This window comes from Osmerus eperlanus, chromosome 1 (assembly GCF_963692335.1).
Source record: "Osmerus eperlanus chromosome 1, fOsmEpe2.1, whole genome shotgun sequence".
Taxonomy (NCBI): Eukaryota; Metazoa; Chordata; class Actinopteri; order Osmeriformes; family Osmeridae; genus Osmerus; species Osmerus eperlanus.
Genome location: NC_085018.1, coordinates 11,738,259 through 11,755,156, shown reverse-complemented (window position 1 = coordinate 11,755,156; position 16,898 = coordinate 11,738,259). Strand labels below are relative to the sequence as shown.

The 16,898-nt window shown below is 49.7% G+C and overlaps 2 protein-coding genes across 3 annotated transcripts; one reads left to right on the top strand and one right to left on the bottom strand.

Moving 5' to 3' along the window:
- The first annotated feature begins 6 nt into the window (after nt 1-6).
- Nucleotides 7-10,627, top strand: eya2 (EYA transcriptional coactivator and phosphatase 2). Its single transcript, XM_062460000.1, has 13 exons — nt 7-46; nt 357-470; nt 1,792-1,868; nt 2,003-2,183; nt 2,314-2,450; nt 2,575-2,658; nt 4,817-4,906; nt 6,430-6,488; nt 8,106-8,266; nt 8,562-8,676; nt 8,856-8,977; nt 9,254-9,354; nt 9,545-10,627. Exons 1-13 carry the CDS (start codon nt 34-36, stop codon nt 9,623-9,625), a joined length of 1,335 nt encoding a protein of 444 aa, XP_062315984.1. The 5' UTR covers nt 7-33; the 3' UTR covers nt 9,626-10,627.
- On the bottom strand, nt 10,621-16,020 carry tgm5l (transglutaminase 5, like). Of its 2 annotated transcripts, none has more exons than XM_062459985.1 (14): nt 15,921-16,020; nt 15,527-15,706; nt 15,082-15,315; nt 14,870-14,988; nt 14,482-14,610; nt 13,981-14,158; nt 13,720-13,855; nt 13,537-13,640; nt 13,151-13,394; nt 12,859-12,908; nt 12,370-12,579; nt 12,053-12,210; nt 11,570-11,706; nt 10,621-11,232 (listed from the first exon to the last, which is right to left on the bottom strand). In XM_062459985.1, exons 1-14 carry the CDS (start codon nt 15,967-15,969, stop codon nt 11,079-11,081), a joined length of 2,082 nt encoding a protein of 693 aa, XP_062315969.1. In that variant the 5' UTR covers nt 15,970-16,020; the 3' UTR covers nt 10,621-11,078. The 2 variants fall into 2 exon arrangements, with proteins under 2 accessions (XP_062315969.1, XP_062315960.1); XM_062459976.1 differs by having other exon boundaries at nt 12,859-12,927; nt 13,155-13,394.
- Between the last annotated feature and the right edge of the window lie 878 nt (nt 16,021-16,898).

Here is a 16,898-nt window from a genome sequence, read left to right as displayed (position 1 = left end):
GCACCCTACACGCACCACACGCAGGGCTACAGCATGCCCTCCTACAGTGAGGAACCCCCCCCCCCCCCCCAGCCCTCTCTCTTGGGCCTTTCTCTGTCTTTATTTCTATCTATTTCGATCTCTATTTCTCTCTTTTTTAAATTTCTGTTTCTCTCTCTCTCGATCTCTCTCGCTCTCTCTCTCTCTCTCTCTCTCTCTCTCTCTCTCTCTCTCTCTCTCTCTCTCTCTCTCTCTCTCTCTACCTCTTTCTGTGTGTCTCTCTGCAGTAGTGTTGCACATACACACTCCTTGATATACAGATTACTTGTTGCAAGAAGCGTAGTCTAAGTAAGCCCCTCCTCTCTCTCCCATGTCAGACATTAAAACCGAGGATGGCCTCAGCCACTCCCCAGGACAGAACAGCCTCCTGGGCTACTCAAACTTCAGCAGCACTCCACCGAGCCAAGCTCTCTACAGCTACTCCACACACGGTGGGTCACACACACACACACCCACACACACACACTGTCCACGCACACTCTCACACAGACAAACACGCGACGGTCATACGACGACACACAGACGCACACTGCCCTCACCCAAACCTCAAGGCTTCTTGCCGACTGACCGAGGGGTCCCGGTGGGCGCAATGGCTGAGCAAGGCCCTGTCTGTCCTCCTCCACACCTGTTGTCCATTAGCTGCGGTCTGGCCTCCTGGCGTCAGCCGTCTCCCCCCTCCTCTGGGGGTCAAACCCCCCTCCTCCACCCAGACCTACAACACTGCCCCACATGGACGTGTGCTGTGTGTGTCTGTGTGTGTGTTTGTGGGGAACTATGTGAAAGACATCCAAAGAGAAAATGTGTGTGTTGTCCATGTGTGTTTTTTGTGTTTTTTTTTTGTTGTTTTTTTTTACCCAAACATTCCTCAGTTGTTCGGCGCCCAAAGCATGCCTCGCTCAGTATGACTTTATGGCTTTCAAAGCAGCGTGAAATTGACCCTCTCCGTCAAAGGCGAGAGGTGAAGGTGCATGTTGTGGGTTGGCTCTCATGCTGGGACCAGAGACCCTGGCGGGGGCTGGAGCGGGGGGGCCTCGGCTCCAGCATCACGGCTGAGAAAGGACATTAGTTTCTATATGTCCCCCCCACCCCCACCCCCCTCTCTGTGTGTTGTGCTAAAACGTCCATACGTGAACTTGTACTTATACCGATAGAATATACAGCTCTGGCAAAAAATGGAGCGACAACTTCACCTTTTTTCTTTCTTTCTTTCTTTCGTTTTTTTTTTTTTTTTTACGTTGAGAAGGAACCCAGCTGTATCGGTCGAATATTCTTTCTTAAACAGTAGAATTGGTAAATCCCCTCCAAAGACATGGGGGTTGATTTGGTGGGAGGGGGCGAGGAGGAGGTGGTGGAGGGAGGGAGGGAGGTAGAGTGTTTTGAGAGGTGTTAACAGACACAGTCAGACTGGGGGGAACAGGGCCTGGAGGAAGGCATTCCTCCTGCAGGGGTGAACACTGGGATGTGTCTCCACGAGAGCTCCGAGAGAAGGAGCGCTCGTTCCCACCCGTGTCGGTTCGTCAGCCATAAATCCATCCCGGCCCCCTCCAGAACGGACCCGTCAGTGGAGGGGCCGGGCTGGAGCAGGTCAGGGCTGAGCAGGACCTGGTGTCCATCAGCTTGGGACTTCACAGCTCTGGAGGCTTGCCTTTTTAAAGTCTCAACTGTCCCCCCGCATGCTTCTTTTATGTCGATCTGGTCAACGGGTTCTCCTACTGGGCCACTTGAGTGATGTTTTGATTTGTTGTTTTCCAGGTGGCAGTATTTCATCTGGAATTTTCCAAGGAACAAATGCGATCACCAGTTCAACTCCTTTTAACCCCACGCAACAGGTACCGTATGTTCTTTGACTGGTAACAGGGGGTTCACTAAAAGCAACACAACGGGTCCATCTCCGGAAGTGAAATGAATACGTTGAATTATTCTTGGTGTGAGATGTACTCAGAGTGTGTGTGTGTTTTGTCAGGATTTCTCAGCCTACTCCAGCTACAGCCAGAGCCAGTATTCTCCTTACTACAACTCCCACTACAACAGCCCGTACCTCGCAGGCAGCAACATCAACCCAGCCGCCATCACCTCCCCCTTAGCCTATCAGCACCCGGAACACCCCGTAGTGCTGCCCAATCACAGCCCGCAGTCACATTCAGGTAAGGGGTGGTTAACTGGTCTCCCTCTGCAGGGGGGTTCATTGCTTCACTCACCTTTCTCATCGAGATCTTTACAGTCCCAGGCCCTTTGATTAACATCTGTGTGGGGGTGTGTTTGTGTGTGTACCAGGAGAATACCAACTGCCCCCCAGCCCCCCCACGCCAGGGAAGGAGGAAGGGGTCCCAGCTCGACGAAGCTCAGACGGAAAGCTGAGAGGCAGGAAGAGAGTCAGCGACCCCACCCCCCCCCTGGACTCGGATATAGAGGTAACGACACAACCCCCCTCCACACACACACACACACACCCGTCAAACCTGGATGTAGCGTTCACCACTGCTGTTCTTATGAAGTGTGCTCGCTGACCGGGCTCTGTTTGCTTCTTCTCCGCAGCGCGTGTTTGTGTGGGACCTAGATGAGACCATCATCATCTTCCACTCTCTCCTCACAGGGAGCTTCTCCACACGCTTTGGCAAGGTATGCTCCCGGCGACAGCTGTTCTGTCATCTCACCGGCCTCCTTTTCTCCATCGCAGGCTCCCCATCAATCCCATCTGTCCCAGGAACTCCCCGAACGCGTCATTTCCCCCCTAGTCTTACTGTCACCCGCTCCTGTTTATTTGACTTTTCTGGCTAGGCATGTCGGAGCTTCGAGCTGTGTGCTTGGCCTCTTCGTTTCTCCCTGCCTTTTTCACACGCTGGGTGTTTTCCCCCTCTCTGACCTCCGGTCTCTTTACACAATGTGTGTGTGTGTGTGAGTCAGTGTGTGTGGACCGGTGGTTTGTTTGTCCGTCCGCGGTTCCCCGCTGTGTGATTGACAGGTGATGGGCCTTGGCGTAACAGCCAGATGACGAGGGAACAACACGGGTGTTTCTTGGTTTTGGCTCGCACCGCTGTTTGGGATTCTCACGCCTTCCCCCCGGCGTGCGGACACAGGGGGAGCCGAGGGGCGTCCTCGCGTCTCGCCACGCCGTTGTTTCTTTTGCTTTCGGTCGCCGAGGGGGACGGAGGGGTGGAGCCGTCAGCGCCTGAGCGACGCCGCGCGTTCTGGACGGCGCCCACCCAGCTGCTCCGCAGGACCAGGGGTCTTGAAACGGACCCACTTCTGAAACTCCCCACACGTGGATGAGGGAAGATGGATGACGGGGGCCGAGTTAGGAACAGGGACCCACGCCCACAACATGGAGATGGTCCGGTCCAGCTGAGATTCGTGTGATCTGTTTTCGGATCCTTTCCGATCCTTCTGAGGGGCTGGTGTTTACATCAGGTTAAAGTTGTGTTTAAGAATCTGTAGCCAGTTTCTGCTGTATGATGTCTGTATCCAGTAAATACGGTCTTCTATTTACCTGATGCTAAACTAGTGTGTGTGTGGGTGCGGGTGTGTGAATGTGTGTGTGTGTGTGCAGCCCGGACAGGACCCGGGCAGCAGAAGAGTAATGGGCGTGCTGAAAGACAGTTGTTTTCTCTTCCTCTGAGAAGATGAGGTGAACCATGGAGCACATGAGGATTTTATTCCCTCTATAAGTGCTCCCCTTGTATCTCATTCATCATCCCGCAGGCTGCTGCATCGGAGCCCTATAGCGTGTGAACTCCTTCCCGGGGCCTCGCCATTCTCACAATCACGTCCGCCGTTCAGGACAGACCAAAAGAGGAGTGGAATTGCTTGGATTGTAGTTTTTCACATTTTTTTGGATGTGTGTGTGCTCCTTTTTTTGGTCATTCCTTTCTAAACATTCCCGGCTGTAATTAACTGGAATTCGACGGACGGCTTTTATTTCACCTCAGAACTTCTGCATTCAGAGAGGCTGGGTATTAGATTATGGTGATTACAGATAATTACCCCAATTAAGACCCAAGACCTGCCCCGCCTCCACCTTCTCCCTATTCTCCTTTCCCCCCTCCTCCTCCTCCTCCTCCTCCCCCTCTCCTACCTCGCCTGTTTCCTCCGCCCCCTTCCTCTCAAGCCTCCAGCCCACTCCTCCGCCTCCTCTCATTGGCCTCCTCTATTCATCAAACCCATTTCAGTGGCCGGGCGAATGTTTCAGAGGTGCTAATCTGATAGTCACCTTTGGCTGACGTCTCAGTCGCTGTTCTGTTCTCCTGCCAACCTGTAGAGCCAGTCAGTACAGCACAGCACCTGCCCTGTCAACCACAACAATACCCCAGCAAGGTTTGCACCCACAAGCCCAGTCCAATAAACAATGGGTTCTCCTGTGGCTGTCAATGGATATTTTGGAAATGAGCTCGTTAGGAAATGAATCCGAACCCATGTTGGTACTCATTAAACCCAGCATTTGGGTTCAGGGGAGAGAGAGAGAGCGCAGTGTGTAGTTGGTAGGCATGATTGACACATTTTTAATGACACTTCCTCTTAGGCTGATAGAACCTGTTGTGTCAGTCAAGCAGCTGAGCTGGCCTGTTGGACGGCTGTTTAAACAGACAGGGAGGAAAACAAGGACGGTTGGTTCGTTGGATTAGACGCTTGTCAATTATCAAAGGCCAAAGCTATTTAGTTCACTTCATCTGTTTGTTTGTGGGTTCCAGTCACCCGTCTGCTGCTTACATGATGACACGTTTTAACGTTGAGCTAAATGTTGGTGTGTGTGTGTGTGTGTGTGTGTGTGTGTGTGTGTTAGGACTCTTCCAAAGCCGTGTCTCTGGGACTGTGGATGGAGGAGATGATCTTCAACCTGGCCGATTCCCGTCTCTTCTTCAACGACCTGGAGGTGAGACTTAAAAAACATCCCCCCCCCAGAACAGTCCGGTTCAGTCCTTCCCCCCTCTGTCCCAACGAGGTATGAACAGAACTATGTTTACCACTCGTCAGTGAAAGAACAATGCGACGACATGTTTGGACTAATAAAAGGATCAAATCCTCCTTTCATTGAGAGGGAGGGAACATTGTGTGTTGGTAATTATAGGTGTGTGTCTGTCTCTGAAAGAAAGACATGTCACAGGGAGGAGGGAGGACTGAAAAAATAAGGAGGCCAACAAAGCTGTTTTGCCTCCCTTCTAATCTTTTCTTCACTGGAACATTCTCTGTGCTTCCCGTGTCGGCACAACTTACTCGTCACGCCTTGGATGTTTTTGGGCCTCCGATTAGATTTGTCCATAACTGGCTCAGTAGAATGTGCAGCGGATTGTCTCTGTCCATGGTCGCTTTATGAGTCTGAGATCATTTCGTGTAAATACAATAGCTGGGAAAGCACTAAAGTTCGAGTCTGAACGGGAAGGTTTGGGATCATCTGTACAGTATTCCAGTCATGTGGTGACTATATGCTGGATCTAATTTATGGAAGGACATTTTTCGTGTTCACAGGACCAGTTACAGTCCTGTCAAAGTCATACCTAATACACACTTCTTTTTCGGGCCAAATCATGTAATTAAATCCCACTAAACTTTAAGAGGTGTTGAGAGCTGCTGTGGCTTGGTAATAGAGCTGTTCTGGAGCCCGGTGTGTTGCCTGCGCCATGGTAACGGGCCTGTGTGGGGCTGTGGGGACCGAGTGGGAGTGGGTTCCCAGCGTGAGGGGAGAGAGGGAGAGAGTGATGGTGAGGTAGCGTCTTCCTCTCTCTCAGGCAGGCTGAAAGGTGATAGGGCCCGGGGCCTGAGGAGCAGGCCGAGAGAAGGGCTATGGTAGGAGTTAGTGGCCTACCAGGACTCAAGAGATGAGAATACCAGAAGAGGAAGTTCAGAGGGAAAGAATGAAGCTGGAGAGAGAGCGGAAGAGGGAGCAGGAGAGGAAACAGGAGACTGGGAGAGAGAGAGAGAGAGAGAGAGAGAGAGAGAGAGAGAGAGAGAGAGAGAGAGAGAGAGAGAGAGATTTGAAACAGAGTGGGAGAGAGAGGGGGCACACATTATATATTAGTGCATTATATATTATATATTAGAGAGAGAAATATGAAAAGACACAAAGAGAGTGAGGAAATTCCCTGGAAGAAATGTTTGCTAAGATACATCATCATTTTTTGGCAGTTAATACAAGTGGGTGTATTGTCATTCTGTTGGTCTACGTGGCATCAGGTAGCGATGGTGTGCCGCCACACTCCTCATTCTCATTCCTCTCTGGCGCCTCCCTGTCTTTGGTTCCAGCAGCTTATTTCTGCCCCCATGCTGCCCTATGTTTTATTTTTTGTATTTTGTATTTTTCATTTGGTTCTATGGTTCCCCCGAGGCCTGCCCATGCACATCTCGCCTCTGAAACAGATCTCCTTCACTCATGGATCTGTTTCCTCTCTCATTTTCCAGGAATGTGACCAGGTTCATATTGATGACGTGGCATCAGACGACAATGGCCAGGACCTGAGGTACACTTCCCTCCTCTCCTCCTCCCTCTCCTCTCCTCCTCCCTCTCCTCTCCTCCTCCCTCTCCTCCTCTCTCCTCCTCCCTCACCTCTCCTACTCCCTCACCTCTCCTCCTCCCTCTCCTCCTCCCTCCTCTCTCCTCCTCCCTCACCTCTCCTCCTCCCTCTCCTCCTCCCTCTCCTCTCCTCCTCCCTCTCCTCCTCTCTCCTCCTCCCTCACCTCTCCTCCTCCCTCACCTCTCCTCCTCCCTCTCCTCCTCCCTCTCCTCTCCTCCTCCCTCACCTCTCCTCCTCCCTCCCTCACCTCTCCTCCTCCCTCTCCTCCTCCCTCTCCTCTCCTCCTCCCTCTCCTCCTCTCTCCTCCTCCCTCACCTCTCCTACTCCCTCACCTCTCCTCCTCCCTCTCCTCCTCCCTCCTCTCTCCTCCTCCCTCACCTCTCCTCCTCCCTCTCCTCCTCCCTCTCCTCTCCTCCTCCCTCTCCTCCTCTCTCCTCCTCCCTCACCTCTCCTCCTCCCTCACCTCTCCTCCTCCCTCTCCTCCTCCCTCTCCTCTCCTCCTCCCTCACCTCTCTCCTCCTCCCTCACCTCTTCTCCTCCCTCACCTCTCCTCCTCCCTCTCCTCCTCCCTCTCCTCTCCTCCTCCCTCACCTCTCCTCCTCCCTCACCTCTCCTCCTCCCTCTCCTCTCCTCTTCCCTCTCCTCCCTCTCCTCTCCTCCTCCCTCACCTCTCCTCCGCCCTCTCCTCCTCCCTCTCCTCCTCCCCCTCCTCCTCCCTCACCTTTCCTCTTCTCCTCCTCCCCTGTTCAACCCCCGATCCAGACGTTCCCCCAGGGTTTTTCGCACACAGAAGGGGCTGTGGAACAATACGGTATATCTCTCATTCTCTCTCTCTCTGTGCCTCTCACTCTCTCTCTATCACCCCCCCCTCCCTCTGTGACTCTCTCACACACATGCTCTAGCAAAAATAGCAGTGTATCACCCATAACTCTTTCATCCTTCATCAAAATAAGCCTATGTCATCCCTCTGTCTCCCTCTTTCTAGACATTTTACGGCCTAAAGTGATGAATCATTTTATGAGACAAAGACATATTTGTACCAGACGACAATGCATCAAAGTGCCTTTTTACATTCCTTCACTTAAAGCTTTGTCCTCAATGTTACTCTTTTCTTCGCTGTTTTTTTGATAACTCACTATACAGGCTGTTACAACTTGCTTCTATGCACCCTCAACAACCCTGCCGGCACGTTTGGCAAACTACTTATAGTCTTAGCACTGATCTTGACAACTGAAAGCACAGATTTGTATGCAAATGCCTGTGGGTATCCTTCTAAACATCACAATGAACCATGTTTTCATGTTGTATTCACGAAGCCCAAATCAAACCCGTATTCAAATCCAATCACGTATTCTCAGTGGACCCTTCGAACCAAATCAACTCAACCTTCCCCATGAAAATGTCCCGCCATCTCTACAGCCTCTCTAACACTATTTGTAGTGCACTATTTGTACACTGAAAGCGTCTTCTAAACGAACGAAAGTGCGTACGTCGAGGGTTAGCGGAGCGTTCGGCTCGCTACGAGGCTAACCCTGCGGCCTGCGTGTGTTGTCCTTCATGCAGCACGTATAACTTTGGCTCGGACGGCTTCCAGAGCCCGGCTGGGGCCGGGACCCTGTGTCTGGGCTCAGGGGTCCACGGAGGAGTGGACTGGATGAGGAAGCTGGCGTTCCGCTACCGCAGGGTAAAGGAGATCTACAACACCTACAAGAACAACGTGGGAGGTGGGTCGGGCTCCCTGTTGACCCTCTTACTGCACACACACAAGTCCACTGACTGGAGGTTAATCATGGTCCAAATCTTGGGACGTATAAGACATGGCAGGGTGGAGGTTCGAACCCGGTACCTCTCGATTTGTAGTCCAGTGCTTTACCATTGAGTTCTACCCATATGCGTAGATATATCTCATAAAGCCCCAAATTGAAATCCCCTATGTCTGTGCAGTGCTTGGACGTGACGGGGCACTGCGTGGTGTTTGTGGTTGTGTCCTTCAAGCCCTGTCTGTGTTGTGACCGGCAGGTCTGCTGGGCAGTCCGAAGAGAGAGGAGTGGCTGCAGCTCCGGAGGGAGATGGAGGTTTTGACAGACGTGTGGCTGACACAGGCCCTCAAGGCCCTGGCCCTCATCAACTCCAGGTCTGCATCAAGCACCACGCCGACCTCATTTCATTTGGAATCTGTCAAGTTCATCCCTTAGATACAGTGTTGACGTTCTGGTGGGTGCGAGCGGGAGGATGTATATAGAACGATGTCTAGTGACGACCCCACCGCCAGAGTGAGCCGTCTTGACGGTGCGTGTTGTCTTCCACGCGCAGGCCCAACTGTGTGAACGTGCTGGTGACCACCACCCAGCTGATCCCGGCCCTGTCCAAGGTGCTGCTCTACGGCCTGGGCTCGGCCTTCCCCATCGAGAACATCTACAGCGCCACCAAGACAGGTCCGCCCACGCGCCTTCACACCCTCCACCCCGCACCACACCACACATGCAGCCATCACAAAGAGACAGAGAGGGGGGGGGGGGTGGTGGGGGGGGGGGGGCACTGTTCGGTGTCCAGAAACCCAAGGAAAAACCACGTGTGTGTGCACGAGGGGATTTTTATATCCGCGTGGTTGTGGCATCGAGTTGATATCTGTGGGCAGGTAGGTCGATGTGGGGTCGGCTTCCTCGGCTTGTTTGTCATTGTCGTCTTGATCTCTTCCACGGGTCGCCCAGGGAAGGAGAGCTGCTTCGAGCGTGTGGCCCAGAGGTTCGGTCGCCGTGCGGTGTATGTGGTGATCGGAGACGGCGTGGAGGAGGAGACGGTAGCGAAGAAGGTGAACATCAACACCACCACCCCCCCCCCCCCCCCCCCCACAGCCTCTGTGAGAGTGGAGAACACGTGGTGTTAGGCCATACCTCCACATCACTCAGACTGGCCCACAGACACACCCTTGGAAACAAGGACACTGGGACTGTTGTTCCTGTGTCCTCAACGCTGTTGTTGTTTCTGTTGTTGTGTTGCAGAAGAACATGCCATTCTGGAGAGTGTCGTGTCGTGCTGATCTGGAGGCTCTGAGCCATGCACTGGAGCTGGACTACCTCTAGGAGGCGCCAGCCGTCCCAGCCTGCCCTCGACCACTTCCTAGACACATCCCACGGACCAATGAGTGCGCAGGCAGCGGACATACACCCACAACTTCAAACCAAGACTATATGGGACCAATTTTTGCATCAGCAGGGAGTTGCATCTAGTTACTGGAAATAATACTCTCTTTTTTTTCATCTATTTCCGCCTCTCTTTTCATTGAAGGGGTCCCACTTTTGTATTGTAGAGTGTTGCACTGAAATACAATGACCCATTGCGCAGAAAGACATTAAATAGGGATTAAATGTTTTAGTTCTTCTGTCTATCTATTTGTTAGTTAAATGTTTTTTTATATGGAATAATAAGGAATAGGTTAATACAAACTTTTAAAGAGTCCTAACAAAAATTTTATAAGCGAGAATTATTGCCAGCAAGTTATTTGAGAGGAGACAATTCTACTATCACTATTAATTCATTTTTAATCTTCAACAATTTTGTATAATATTTCCCCCCAAAGTTACTGTGTTTTAGTCAGTATTTAAGGAGATTGTTAAGAATAGTCTTAATAGAATTAGATTGACCTATGAAATGTGACCTATTTATTTGATCTGCATGAACACAAAAAAATCCAGAAATATAATTTGGGCAATGGGTTAGCAGAATGTAACTCAGCTATCTAGAAAATGTTCATTCTTTTTCAAACCGACTTTATTCCTCCGGAGTTCTTAAAAAAAAAAAAAAAAAAAAAAAAAAAGAAGCTATAGGCTAGTGCTTGAATAGAAACCAGTTGTCTTCAAATGATGCTGGAATGTACATTTGTTGTCTTGTTTTATTCTGTTTCTGTCTCTGATGGTTTGTATTCTTGTATGCCATGAATCTGATGAACTGGTGTGGTTGTCTCTGGACTTGCATGTGCTTATTACACAGCCTGTCAGCTTAGCTACGATTTGTATATAATGTTTTATTGTTGATTTGTTTTCGACAGACAGTTATAATAGATTAATAAAGATAAATTAATTGTGTTCTGAGAATGAATTTCTGAATTGGTATTTATTTTTTACTTGAAACACACATCATTATTTTGAATTAAATATCTCATTAGTCCTTACAGTCATTTAAAATAGTATGTAAAATGGGTGCAGTGAGTGATGTGGGACCTCTGCTGGAACCAAGAAATAAGATGAGCAAGGTCTCCCTCTGCTGGATGTAAAATGAACTTCAAGAGAAGGGGACCCACTGGAGAGCATGGTAGTTCTCACTGACACAGTCCTGACTAAATTCACTAGAAACATTCAAGTCAACAAGTACAAATGTATTTAACACATTCAAAACAAATAATACCAAAAAAACACTTCTAAATATATAAATAGCATAAATAGCATAAATAGCATAATACTTCAGTTTTGCAGCACGCAAGTCAGTTGGAATACTGAGCAACACTGTGCTAACATCCTAACTGTGGCCAATAGGAGTCTAGGGAGCCTTGACAGGAACCATGTGGAATCCTCTGATTGCTGAAGGGTGGTTCTCCAGGGTCAGGCTAGCCTGCAACATCTTCATCCCCACCATCCGAGGCGTGAAAGAGACAATCCTCTCCACACTGGCCCCTGGCTGAAGCAAGTGGATCCTACAGGTTCAGAGGGGACATGACCAGAACATTACCTCAGTGAAAGCAGGAGCAACTCACAACAAAAACATTTCACAAGTAGTATTTCTCAACCTCATCTGAACCAATCGTTTACACAGGGAAGGTCAGGCCCGGTGAAGTTAAAGAATACAATCAACCCCCACCTATAATACAGTTAGAACCACTCCCACGGTAGAACATTCTTTTGTCAATGCTCAGCACATTCTTTGCTGCCAGTTCGGCTGTCAACTGTCACTCCTTAAGAAGGTAAGTTTGATGCATAACTGAGGCGGCTAAATACATCACGGTAGCGAATGACGGCTAACTCCACTCTTACCTTGAGTGAACCTTCCCCTCTATCAACCCAGCGGCACACACAGTCAGAATCCCGCTGACTGGGACAGAGAAGGGGTTGGTGAAGGCCACCACGGCCTGGTACTTCTTGCGTGGAACAATGGAGTCCTCGTCTGAAACCTGAAAAGAACCTCAACGATCAGCGTTCATCCCACTCACTACATGTGGGGAGGCCTTGTTGTGAAATAAACAAATAACCTGTTCATTTAGCGGAGGCTTTGGTCCAAAACAACGTACAGAGGGATTTAAACTTGCAGCGTCTTGCACTGTAGTCACATGCTTCAACCTTGAGCTACACCCACCCTGAGCTACACCCACCTCTTACACATAATTCACACAAAGCATCAAAGATTCAAGAGCTTTTGATCAAACAATTTGTGGGGGAAGAACATTTTTTAATCTATACGACGCCTTATTTTCTGTCTGTGTGGAACCCCATCCCTCGGGTTCAGCGAGAGGAGCCTACCCGTATGGAGAGCTCCGGGCTGGGGACGTTAATCTCCTCGGAGGCCAGGAAGGTCTGGAAACTGGCCTGGTCCTTCAGCACCACTGCCAGGTTGACCAGGTCCTCTCCCACCAGGCCCTCATACTGGGACGCACTGATGTTGTGGTGCAGCACCTTGACTGCAGACACAGGCAGGGGAAGGAGAGAAAGAGAGCAGGGGGGAAATGGATGAGCTCCAACTGCCAGGGAAATGAACTGATCGTTTTGGACATTTCGAAGGATTCCAACGCATTCATAAGTAGAGAGGATTCAAAGTGTGTCGCCATTCAGGTTCTTACCTTCTAAGGGGGCCATCTGAATAAGGCTGTGGCTCTCCCAGAATGTGTCTGAGGGGCTGTGGTTGTACGTCTTGGCCTGTGCGTTGACATGCTCTTTCAGGACCTTGGGTATGGCTTCCATGTTGGTGATGGTGACTGAAAAGGAGATGCTCTCCCCTGAGAGCGGCATCTTCAGCAGGGCCATGGACACGGACAAGCCCTGGGCGGAACCTAAGCAACACACAGAACCACGCATTGACAACAGCGTGAGTCAAATGAGACTTTCCTTTCATTGTCGTGCCCTTCTGGCACATTCTAGACTTTCAATACAATAAACTGAACTAGGCTTGTTTTGAAATAACTACAGGAGTGCCAGCTTGTGGCATTCCTTCAGAAGAGACATCTTCAAAGAGAGTAACGTATGTCTGGAGAGACACTCAAGGAGAGACACTCAAGGAGAGACACACAAGGAGAGACACACAAGGAGAGACACACAAGGAGAAGACGTACCTCTGCTCAGTGTTCCTCCTGGGGACACGGAGGACCCCCTGGACCTGGACCTTGTACTCGATGACGGAGCTGCAATGACAAGAAAAACAGCTTAGTGATCGGTGACGAGTCCCATTTTAGGAACACCTTTATATCGAAATATTCACGTTCCAAATTCTGACTTCAATAATCGACTGAGGTTATGGACCGATACGCTGACTGCATTTGAACACCCGCAACATTCAATACCGTGCATGCAATACGGACCTCTCGGAACTGCAAAAGCCAAAAGCCGCTTAGCTCCCGAGTGCACTGACCTTTGTTGGCTTTATAGTCGGCTGTGATGTTGATCGGTCGGGGTAAACCGACGGCCTTGGTGCAGATGAGGGAGCCCACCCTCTCTGTGTCGATGCTGCGGCTGATCACCTGACCCTGCCTCACAACGACCATGTGAACATCGGCGTTCACCTCGGCCACCACGAAGGGCACGTCGTGAGGCAGGTCCACGTGTCTGTCTCTGATGGCCTTTATAGGGGCCGGGCCACAGCAGAACACTCCTACCAGAAAGGACCAGAGTCCAGTTATAGAACAGAACCGGAATTCAAATGAGACCTTTATTATTGCGGGCTCTTGTGCGTGTGCCTGTGTGCGTGTGCCTGTGTGTGTGTGTGTGGACGTCAAGTCTCGGTGACCTCTCACCTCCGCTCCGTTCCTGTGGGGTGGGGTCCAACACTTGCCAACCGTTCAATCCTGAGCCCAGGTCGGGACGCGTCATCCAACACTCTACCCATACATGGAAGTTCCTGTCAGGAAGAAAGTCACTTTTTAGGTGGAAGACTACAAGCTACGAGATGATGACTCATGATGGGAAGCTGCTCTCACCATATGCTCTCGGTAGTTTGGGGCAGTTTCATTCCTGTCTCACTGTAGAACTCCTCAATCACCAGGTTGCCATTGGTGTCGTGGGCGGAGTTGAAGTTAGTGACGACTCGGGTTGGAATACCAAGCACTCGCATGACTGAAACACAGACAAACATTCAACAAATGACCTCCATTGTTATTTCAAAGAAGACACAAATATTGTAGGGACAGTTATGATGAGTTGTAATAATGGTTAGTAATTCTTAGTATCAATGCCATTACCTGTGCACATGACAGCAGCATATACCCAGCACTGGCCGTACTTGACCGGGCTGAAACCAGACTTGGCCCATAGCTTTAGAATGTCTTCACTTCTGGTCCACTTGGAGGGGGGCACACCCTGACTGAAGTCCCCTGACCAGTTTCCTTTCAGGACGCCACGGTCGTCCTCACAGTTAATCTGAGAGGAGACAAAAAAGACTGAATGAAAGATCTTTCGAAATAAAAGGTCCAATTGCATAGACTGGCACTTGTTGGCGGAAGGGAACAGCCTCCAGTGCTGCAGCTGTGCAAACGTGTTTAGTTGCTAACGTAGATGCCAAATGTACGGTACGCCATCTGCTTTCGCCACGAAATTCGGATGACTGTGAAAGTTCACAAGTTTCACTGTCTGCTGTATCCCAGTACAAGCCACAGCCTGTATTATGAGGTAGAGTTTGGTTCTCAAGTCGTGAGAAAGACACCGTAGTGAAGCCCTGGAGGTGGGGTGCGTGTGTGACTCACCATGGCCGACACGACCCTGCTGATATAGACGGGGTCTCCTCTGCTCAGATAGTCCTGTTTTGGGTTCTTGCTGTGCTGGGGGCTGAGCTGCAGAATCATCATACAGATCTCCAGGATCCCTGGCTCATACTGAAGCATGGTGAGAGAGAGAGAGAGAGAGAGAGAGAGAGAGAGAGAGAGAGAGAGAGAGAGAGAGAGAGAGAGAGAGAGAGAGAGAGAGAGAGAGAGAGAGAGAGAGAGAGAGAGAGAGAGAGAGAGAGAGAGAGAGAGAGAGAGAGAGAGAGAGAGAGAGGGGTTGACAGGTCAGTCACAGGGACTTGGTTACACAGTCTTAATCTGTCTTGGGCAGAGACAAAGTCCTGGGCTGAAGAAAATGCAGTGAGCTCACCTGGTCAAAAGACCACGGTCTAGACACAAGGTTCCTTGGAGTGCCCATGAAGAGCAAGCCAGATTCATTCTTGACATATTCATCTCTCTGGTCTTCAAAGGGAATGTACACCGCGTCCTCTGCAGGTGGGACAAAAATGTTAGAACGTTTCCAAAAGTGGCTGTTACGGATCTGAGGTGTAAATACCAGCCACTCCAAAGGGGTTTCCTCACCACGGCTCCAGGGGTTACAGAGCAGGATGAAGCGTCCCACCATGTATGCCTTCTGGCCATGCTGAGTGAGTACGTGCAGCTGCAGACTGTACTGGCCCACAGCGGCCGAGGCAGGGGTGGAGAGGAACACAGAGGGGACAAGGGTATTGAGGCCCTCCTGGTTGAAACAGGCCCCCCATCTGGACCGAGAGGCCTTCTTGGAGAAGGTGATGGGGAAGGACACTTGGAGACGACCTGTAAGAAAGAAGACCAGGAGTTAGTATGGACAGATTCAGAAGACAATCACGGGAGGGATTATCATGCTGCTTCAGGTCTTTCAACACCGTCGAGGCGCAGGTTATTCCGTCCTCGGCTTCTGGCTCAGTAGCTTTACCGCTCCCTGTTGTCAGTTTCATGTCACACTGAGCGAATGTAACCAGACCAAACCAAACGAAAGGCTCAGTACCTAGTAGGGCTTTGAAGATGAGGGTGTCAGTTTGGGGGTTGAAGGGCCTGCCACTGAGGGTCAGGGTGACTCTGAAGGGCGCTCCTCTTCGTACGACGAGGCTCCTAGGTGTGAAGCCCTGTGTCTCATGTTTCTGTTGGTTATCCAGCTCCTCCAGGTTGACATATTGAACACTTAAATCTGGAATCACACAGATAGGATCACAAGGTGTACCACTACAGTTTGGTCCAAAACTGTTCCGACCGATTAAATGCAACAGAGAAACTATATGTTATGGAAACAGTGCACAACATAGAGTACAAAAAGAAGTTTCGCAGTTTGAAAGAAGTTTACAATTACAAATGACAAATGTGATGAAGAAAGCCTTCATAGTAGGAGAAAAGCCATATCTCACCTTCCATTGAGTGTGTCTGAAGCGTTTTCTCTGCGATATGAGAACCCATTCTCTTTCCACAACTATTTAAAGAGCTCCATCAGCCCAACCCACAATTGATGAGTAATTATCTGAATTATCTGTCAGAAAGTGTTGCTACGTTAGAAAGTGGATAAACCGGTTTCACCCATAACTATGTGATATGACTGTAGTTCTCAAGTAGGCATCAAGTGTAGGCATCAAGTGTTGAGCAACCACTATTGTCGTGAGTGCACACCTTTGACATTTAATCACACCCACTCTCTAGAACATATGATGCAGTGTTCTGGTTGATACTGTACAAAGTGTACATTCTTTGCTTGGGTTGTCATTAAGTCATTCAGAACAACCTCTGCATGTGCTATTACATAGTTACAATAACAATAACAACAAACCATAAAAATAGGACTTGTAAATTAAATACAATATTTATTTAAAAAGTCACGCTATCGGGGAAGACCACCAATTTTGTTATATTATATACATTTTTCCTTAAAAGTGTGAGGATGTGCTGTGATTTGATACCAAGTTCTTTTTAGTGCTGCATTGATGCCGCAGCTGAGCAAATGTCCCTTTTGTTTCACATACTGTGATTCCCTCTGTACAGTAAGTTTCTTACATGGCATCCAGTCTTAGAGGTTGTGACCAGTTCAATATTCGTTGACATTGACGGCTTGATAGGCAAGAAAACATGCCAATTTTCACTGTAGGCGAGGCCATATGCGTGAATAGGAAAATAGTTTTCAGGTCACTCATTCACGCACACATTCCCTCCTCGCACACCCACTTAAATATGATGTGTAAATCTATCATTTGCAGTGTGAGCTGTTTCTAAAGAACACTAACCCCTCCCTATTTTGATGAGATAACTGGATTTTGGTGTTTCAACACCCATTGACACTTCCCTGCTGTATGACTATGTGCCTGTGTTCTGCACCTCTCTTTCACCGAGGAGGGGAT